The sequence below is a fragment of the Magnolia sinica genome, chromosome 15 (genome assembly GCF_029962835.1).
Source record: "Magnolia sinica isolate HGM2019 chromosome 15, MsV1, whole genome shotgun sequence".
In the NCBI taxonomy this organism is placed as follows: domain Eukaryota; kingdom Viridiplantae; phylum Streptophyta; class Magnoliopsida; order Magnoliales; family Magnoliaceae; genus Magnolia; species Magnolia sinica.
In genome coordinates, this window is record NC_080587.1 from 67,275,376 (window position 1) to 67,284,361 (window position 8,986).

Genomic DNA, 8,986 nt, shown 5'->3' on the forward strand with positions numbered 1-8,986 from the left:
TAGTGTATGTGTTTTACCCGCACCATCCACCGTCCTTAGACGGTGGGACCCATCACACGTATGTGGATACCCCCCTCCCCTGTTGCATGTGACCGTCCAGGCCGTCCAGGCCTGGACGTTGTTATATGTATTATATATTATATATTATATATATTATATGTTATATTATATATAAAATATTCCTGATGGTGGGCCCCACATGGGACCCACCTCTGCCTTTTCTGTGTAGCCAGCTGCCTATGCAGCAGCTATCTAGCTGCTCCTTTGTTGGCAGTAAGCCCGCAGGCCCCACATTGATGTATGTGTCTTATCAACATCGTCCAATGTTTGAACGGTGGGACCCACCATGATGCATGTGTTGTATCTGTGTTGTCCAACAAATTGTGAGATCATTTTACAGCATGGGAAAATAGGTGAGTCAGATCGAAAGTTCAAGTGGACCCCACCATTTAAATAGTGGACCGTGACATCCACCATTCAAACTCCTATGCACCACAGTAGTTTCCGATCAAGTTGTTATCTGTTTTTCATTTCATCTATCTCTATGTTAACTTATGAATAGATCGAATCTCAAAACACATAAGGGTGGGCCCGACTGATATACCTGAGGCCCGTTCGATCGGCCCATTCGATCGGCCCATTTGATCGGCCCATTCGATCGGCCCGATGCAATGTATGTGAGGCCTATGAACGAGGCCTAATGTGATGTATGTGTGGCCCTTACAATGTGTATGAATTCCTCATGTAGGCCACTCCTTGGGAGCAATGATGGTTTGGCGTCCACATTGATGGCCAATGATAGTTAAATGTCCTCATTGTGACCTTCCCTTAGGCCTTGTTAGGCTCATTCTTTTCATGGGTTAACCCAAATAAGTGGGCCCCATCCGCTGTAGACAAATGACTTCATAACCACGGTCGATGCGGATTGTCGACCCTAATTATCGGTGCCGATTACCGATGCTAATTATCTGTGCCGATTGTCGAGACCGACGCTGATTATCGATCCCGATTATCAACGCCGATTACCAATGCTAATTATCGGTGCCGATTGCCGAGGCCAATGCCGGTTATCGATATCAATTATGAGTAAGTAACCGCATAACATCATAATACATGCCCATACACATCATCTAGATGCTTGTGATGAGATAAGTGATTGATCATAGTACAGGCCTTTGGGTAGGTTATTATGAGACTTCCTGGTAAAGGGAGATGCCCACATAAGTGCACGGTATGCGCATGATTGCTGTATGACTGGATTGCATGATTCATGCATCTCACATTGTGTGACATGTATACTGTATGCCCTATCGACATCAGGGTCATAACCACCACAGGCATATCGTGGTTGGCAGGATTGGATATTAAAAATCTTGTTCTTCATGGGGTGTTATAGCTATCCCTGGGTGAAAGTTCCTAAACCCTTATGATACCAGGAGGTTACTCCAACGCCTAGACCGAGTGGGTGTATGAGCACCGAGTGCCGATTACCAGGAGGCCTCGCTTTCCACTGTGTCGTGGTCGGTTGGAAGCGAGTGCGGCCTTACCCTCTCGAGAGGAGGGGGCAAAGCTATGCTGAGTTTAACCAGCTCGAGGAATGGGTCTGCTACGACAAGCCAAGCCCGATATTGGCAGACGGATAGTGAGGTCTCTTCCACTCGCCTTATTGCGCGTGTTGGGGTGGCAATCTGGTTTAGATTATACTAGACCCCAGTGATATTCTAGATTTAAACTGTATTGACATGTGGACTAAGATGAGGAATTGTATGCTTGAGTTGCATCTCGCATCGCATGGCCTTGGTATGGCCGACATCATTCATGTCTTGCATCGCATAGCCGTGGTACGGCTTATGGTATTCATGGATTCATCAGTATATTCCACATTAATCTGATACTGCATAATTGTATTAATACCTTGCGCATACACTTACACCACCCTCTAAGCTTTCCATAAGCTTATGTACGACCGTTGCGTGCAGGTGACGTTGGACCGCAGCAACGCTGAGGCAGGAGCGCATAGCAGATCATGTTGGAGTCTTTTTTGTCCATTATAATTGTATTTCCCTTTATGCTTATTGTACTTGTAAAGTTTTTTATCATAGTGAAAATGTGATGGAGTTTTTTATTGTTGTTTGTGGGTTATGCCTTTAGTTATGCTTATTACGAATCAAACTAATGTTGAAAATCCTCCTCGTCGCATCCCAGGATCGAAACCTGGTGAATGGTGCTAGGAGCCGAGAATGGGGTTCTACGGAGGCTGTCGGCGTCGGATTCGGCGATCGAGAATTTTGTAAGCCCGGTTTCCAAGTTTAGGGCGTGACATTTAAGGTGTGGTTTAGGTTAAGGGTGTGGTCCCTGCAAATACAGATATAAACCCGGCCTGCTCCAATTGGCCAGGCCCCTCTAATACTGTCCATAGAAAATGGATAGCTTCATCATGGTCATAACAGCAGTTCCTATCTTCCAGGGACCCCCGCTCATCTGGATAGCTCCGACGCACATCCGGGTCTGCTACATTAATTTCGAGCAAATACATAAACATGGCCTGTCCAAATGGCCAGGCCCCTCTAATACTGTCCATAGGAAATGGACAGATTCATCATGGTCATAACAGTTGTTCCCACCTTCCAAGGACCCCCTCTCATCTGGATAGCTCGAACGCACATCTAAGTCTGCTCCATTAATTTCGAGCAAATACATAAATACGGCTTGTCCAAATGGCCAGGCCCCTCCAATGCTGTCCATAGGAAATGAATAACTTCATTATGGTCATAACAGCGGTTCCCACCTTTCAGGGACCCCCACTCAACATCCGGATAGCTTCGACGCACATTCGGGTCTGCTCCATCAATTTTTAGCTAATACATTTAAAAACAACATAAATATATCTAAAAGCATTTTGATACCTGGGGAAGGCCTCCCATATTCGTATTGTTGGTTACTCATCCCTTTGTCTATAAGCCACAATTGAACAACAATTTCTATCGCTACCCGTACTCTGAAACCAATACAAATATAACTGAGAAACAATATAAGGAATAAGAAAAAACGAATTTACCTTTCAAAAAAAAGGATAAAATAAATTTATAGAGCTTTAAGCAAATGTGAATTAATTGTCATAACTATCTGCACTTTTTAGGTCATGTTTGGAAATGTGGAGTCCAAGGAAAAGAAAGGAACAAAATATATCTAACAATGGTTTAGGTTTAGATTTAGGTTAATGTTGTAGCTTATAGGTTTAGGTTATAAGTTTACCTTCGTGATTTTTGTGACTACAGCATGTCCCTAGTGATGAATGTTAATACATTAGTTAGAGTTATCAATTTTACTTTGGATCAATACTAGTTCAATCACTGAATATCATGTGGGGACACACCAAATGTTATTGATCATTGATGTTTTACATAATAACATAGAATACATGTCTTGGTATGCATGTATCTAAAAACAACAAGACATGCACAAATATCCTTGGTAACTTGTGAATTTGAATGCTATATCACCCTTATGGCACTGGGTCATCAGGTGCTTATCCTGGAATTGGAAAAATGCTTATGCAAAAGCATTCTTATATGCGAATTAAAATACTCATTACTCACTTCTTGAATAATGTAATTTCTACTTCAAAAGCATTAGCTGAATGCATTCTAGATCTTCCTTCAAAACTAATATGTAAAGGATTTTTTTTTTTTTTTTTTGTAATGATGAGTTGATTTTGGTAATCAATTTTTGATCTACCTAATTCTACTCTAAATAAAGCAGACCTTATGAGAAGCATTTACCTTGATTTTTCATTTCCAGTTTTCATTTTTGGTGCAGTTCTATGTTTCCACACCAGGATTCTGCTTTTGCAATTACAAGTGGTGGTTTGTGCTTCTTGCCTTGTTTGTCTTGTGTATGTTTTTTGGCACCACCTCAGCGCCTTTTAATGAAAGTTTCTTGCTATCTTTCAAAAGAAGTGGTGGCTTGCGCTGTGAGTGATGTCAATGTGTGCCTCTACCATGCCTAGTCCCAAAGCCAGGGTAAAAGAGTAATAGTCATGTCAATTACAATTGCATGTCTTATCATGAATGAAACATCCTAATTAAATCCAAGATGAACAAAACATTGGAAAGCCATTTCCAAAAAAAAAAAGAGGAAAGAAAGTCAAAGAAATAAATAATGGAAACTATATATAGAGTGGAAAATTAAACTTACCTGACACGCATGCCTTCTTCAATATCTGTTTGTGAAACTTTATCGCCCAAACCAACAACAAACTGCGGGTACAAAAATAATTAATTCCATCAAAATGCGCCAAGATTCTTAAGTTATACCAACCTGAAATAACAAAACATCGCATAGAAAATATACCTTGGAAATTTGCTTAACATTTATTACATACTTTGCTTCCTCAGAATTCTGGTTTATTATTTTTGTGCATCTTGCAACCTGCTCAAAACATAAATAAACATATATGTAAGGTCAAACAACATACCATGTAGTCATAATCACAACAACAGGCAGCCCTCATAAAGATTACCTAAAGAGGCTGCTCCTCTTGCATCATTTGTTTATCAGAAACAAGATTCCACTAGCTGGGTGCAGCTAACCCAGTGCTTGAATATTTTATTCATGTTGTTTAAATGAAACAAAATCTTCCCATTCAAAAAGTTTTATAATGTAGATAGAGGGGCAGATGCTAAGAAAAGCCCATAAAAGCGTATTTTCCTGTAGCTCGAAGATAAATATTAACCATGTTGGAGACTGTGCTGCTTTGTACTTGTTATTGGAACCAGTTCCAGACCATCATTTGGTTGTGTTTGGCGTGGATGGGCTATGTTGGACAAGCTTAGACCTTGTTTGATAGATGCCTAAAAATGAGTTCATCTCATTTTACTTAGCAGTAATTATGTATTAGAGATCTTAATCTCTGACACATAATTTCTGTTAGCAACATATAAACAACATATCCGGTCCGTTTTGCACATCTAAGCTCTTTCCTTCCTCATGTGAAAAATCATGTTTATCAGCACTCAATTCCACTCCCATGCTATTCTTAGCTTCATGTGCCTCCCCAACATAATGAGCATCTCCATATCATTGCACCTAATGTGCTTCTAAATTTTGGGCAGCTTCTGTCAACCCAGTGGCAATATTGAATCCTATTTCAGTTGTGGAAACATTCTTTACATCTAAATCTGAATCCATATCATTCCTCTTATCTTCATTCACACATGAGATATCCTGTGTAACTGGTGGCGAAACCCTTACGGGGCTGACATCTTCTAGGCACGTGCCTTTATCATCGTCAGCACTATCATCAGAAGCATAATCCTGTATGAGTTTGAATGGACTCCCATCTTTAATAATTACCGTTGGTATCTCCTCACTATTGCCACCTCCAACAGGTAGTGAAACCTTGACAGGACTTGAATATTCAATGAGACGATTATTAGATGTCTGCATGTTGCTATCTAAGGTGCATTCAATAGCTTTGGATGAACTCCTGACCAGGCTAAGATCTTCAGTATGTGGCCTTGCAAATGTAGATTGATCATCTTCTAGAAAGCATTGTTATGGGTTAGAAAATAAAGTGAGAAATAAACTTATGCCATGACCATGCTATATGCATGTGATTTATTGCAAGAATGTATAAAGAAAGGTCCAAGAGAGCTAAATTACTAAATGTGGGATATTTAAATGATATCAAAATATAACAAACCAGGCATTGATGTAGGGGCTAGAATTGCATATTTATGGGTTCAAATCAAGAGGAAACTGCAAATATTTCCTATCCTTTAGCATGAAAATCCCAAAAGCAGAATTGAAAGATATTGTAGTAAATTTTAGAAGATCATAAATACTAGAAAGTATTTTGGGAGCACTGATGGGTGAAAAAGGAATGTTGTTAGAGTCTTTTACAAGGAAATGGAAGTTTAGGGCCTCGATTATGTAGTGCCAAATTCTAAAAGCAAAAAAGCTGTACACAGCATATAAAAAACCCAACATTACAAAAATTTCATGTAAACTGACACCCAACATTGCCTCGCTTTTCAACCAATTGCATCAAGTTTTCTGGGACTTGACGATGGTCAACTCACCAAGTGAATAGCCAAAAAAAGCTTCCTTGGGGGGTAAGAGAACGGGCATGGCCTTCAATAAGTGCAAGACTTGACGATGGTCAACTCACAAGATAGTAGAGATTTAACTTTGATGGATTGTAAAAGGTCCTTGTACTATTATATTTGTAGAGTAAGGGAAACCACAAGTCTTCTATATAAATTTGTTCCCAATGTCATTGGAGAGAACAATTACAGCCTGTTGATGCTTACATAAAATTAGACAGTACAGTTGAGAAATGAATTCTTTAGGGCTTACAAGAAATGAATTCCATAAAAGAGATTTTTTTTATGGAATCCGTATAGCAATCATTGTCATCTACAAGCTACAAAAGATGCATGCAAAGGAGGTCAACAAGATTTAACATGTGATATATCTTATCACAATAAGTTCATATTGGGGGCACAAACATGAAGCACAGTAATTTGCTAACAGCAAATGGGAATGAATGATGAAAAAAAAAAAAAATCAAATTCAAGATAAATGGCAGGCCAGCACATGTGCATATTCAATTAAATAGCCCAAATTAGATGGATGATTAGGCCAACATTGTTCATTCTCACAGTTGGTATCAGAGCCACTGTGCAAAGGCATGGATGATCAGATTCAAAGTCACCTATTATAGATTCATATTCAAAGTTTCAGATTTTTGAATTCCCAAATCAGGCAAATTGGGATTTCGAATTTAGTTTTTTTTAATGGGATTTTTCCCTAAATTCAGAAATTAAGACATGCAGATTATGGATTTTGAATTCAGAATCCCCAAATCATCAATTAGGGATTTTCAGATTCAGAATCCCCAAATCGAAAATTTGAGATTATTCGAAACCCTAAATCAATCGAGTCAATCAGGGATTTTTGAATCCCTGACTTTAGAAATCAGAAATTAGGGACTTTCGAAATCCAGATCCCCAAATCCAGATTAATTGGGGATTTCATATTCAAAATCCCGAAATCCAGTTAAATTAGGGATTTGGGATCCCCCTAAATGCAGACATTCAATTAGGATTCCAGATTCGTGATTTCAAAGCCCAGATTCGAAACCGATAATCCCAAATTAGGGATTTTATATACCCTTACCTGTGTTATCGATGGAGGCAGCCATGGATGCTCTGTCCAGCACCGGCACTGTGTATAATCTTCGATTCATCCCAATCGGGTTTCTTCTGCCTCCACGCATGGCCTTATAAACCTTGTCACGCTCGTCCTCTTCATCTTCAGCCATGGCAGCCATTGTCATGGTTGTAGGTATATGCTTCTTCTCTCAGCCCTGAGGAAGAAACCACCTATGTCAGATTCGAGAAGAATGGCAGCGACGAGGACTCTCGATTCGGCCATGGGTTTTTGGGGAGGGACGGGCGCGAGCGAGAGGGTTTGGGTTTTGGGAGGGGTGGGCGCACGAGAGTGAGGGATTTGGGAGGGGTGCGCGCGGGCCGATTATATTTTGGGGGTGGGGGTGATGGAGGGCATTTTAAGTCTTGAGTTTTAGGTCTTGTGGGGCCCACCGTGATGTATGTTATTTATCTACTCCATCCATTCATTTTAAATGATCATTTTAAGGGTTGATCCAAAAAAGGAGTCATATCGAAGCTGTAAATGGACCACATAAAATCTTAACGATAGAAATTTATTTTTTATTATTTTTTAAGGTGTGGTCCACGTAGACCTTCAATCTACTTACTTTTTAGACTCATCCACTGAAATTATATATCAGAATTTATGAGCGGCTTCGATAAAACACATATATTCCAATGGGCCCCATGAATAGGTTGGATGACAAATAAACATCATTGTGGGCCATAGGAAGATTTCAATGGTGGAAATCATTATTCCCACTCTTTTCTATGGTGGGTCCACTTGAACTTTGGATCTGCCCCGTCAGTCAGATGCACCATTCCATGGTGGGCCACGAGCTTAAAAATAAAGTCAATCCATGACTTAGGTGGGCCACACCACATACTATAGTTGAGAGGGTTGCCCTCCCATTAAAACATTTATAATCATTTATTGGGCCCACCTAGATGTGGTTCATAGATCCAGCCCATTCATTATGTGTGTCCCACTTGGATGAGGAGTCAGACCAAGTTTCATACACATCCAAAACTCATGTGGGCCCCACCAAATGCTCACATAAAACAGTGTGGAATGATGATTTCCACCGTTAATAACTTCCTTGGGCCCATAGTAATGTTTATTTGTCATCCAACATGTTCAAAAAAAATATAAATGAAGGGAAAACACAAACATCAGCCTAAATGTGGGTCACACCACATAATATAATAGAGGGGTTTCCTTAGAACATTCATAATCATATATTGGGTCTGCCTAAATGTGATTCAAATATCCAACCCACTCATTACGTGTGTCCCACTTAGATGAGGGGTCAGACCAATTTTCAACTGCATCCATGTCTGTATTAACTTATAAACAGGTTGGATCTCAAATAAACATCGCGGCGGGCCCTAAGAAGGTTTCAATAGTGGGTGTCACTATCCCACTCTTTTCTATGGTGGGTCCACTTGAACTTTGGATTTGCCCCATCAGTCAGATGCACCATTCCATGGTGGGCCACGACCTTAAAAATAATCATTTATTGGGCCCACCTAGATGTGGTTCATAGATCCAGCCCATTCATTATGTGTGTCCCACTTAGATGAAACACATACATCATGGTGGGACCCATAGAGCACCGACCATTATCCACCAAGTTTTGTGGGCCCCACTATGATGTATATGTTATATCCACACCGTCCATCCATTTTGAGATATCATTTTACGTCATGAGCTAAAGAATGAGGCTGATAAAATTTTGTAGTGGACCCCACCACAGAAATCTTAGGTGCACCACACCACATGAAATCAATAGTAATTGGATATCCATCAT

General features: G+C 40.1%; 1 protein-coding gene and 1 long non-coding RNA gene across 2 annotated transcripts; both read right to left on the minus strand.

Annotated features, from left to right (window-relative positions):
* Positions 1-3,947: 3,947 nt before the first annotated feature.
* LOC131228006 (uncharacterized) lies at positions 3,948-4,605 on the minus strand. Its single transcript, XR_009162684.1, has 3 exons — positions 4,523-4,605; positions 4,354-4,431; positions 3,948-4,259 (listed from the first exon to the last, which is right to left on the minus strand). It is a non-coding gene; the product is annotated as an uncharacterized LOC131228006 (long non-coding RNA).
* Positions 4,606-5,088: 483 nt separating this feature from the next.
* On the minus strand, positions 5,089-7,481 carry LOC131226972 (uncharacterized). The gene is made up of 2 exons (XM_058222663.1): positions 7,183-7,481; positions 5,089-5,543 (listed from the first exon to the last, which is right to left on the minus strand). The coding sequence occupies exons 1-2, from the start codon at positions 7,340-7,342 to the stop codon at positions 5,089-5,091; spliced, it is 615 nt and encodes a 204-aa protein (XP_058078646.1). The 5' UTR covers positions 7,343-7,481.
* Positions 7,482-8,986: the final 1,505 nt, after the last annotated feature.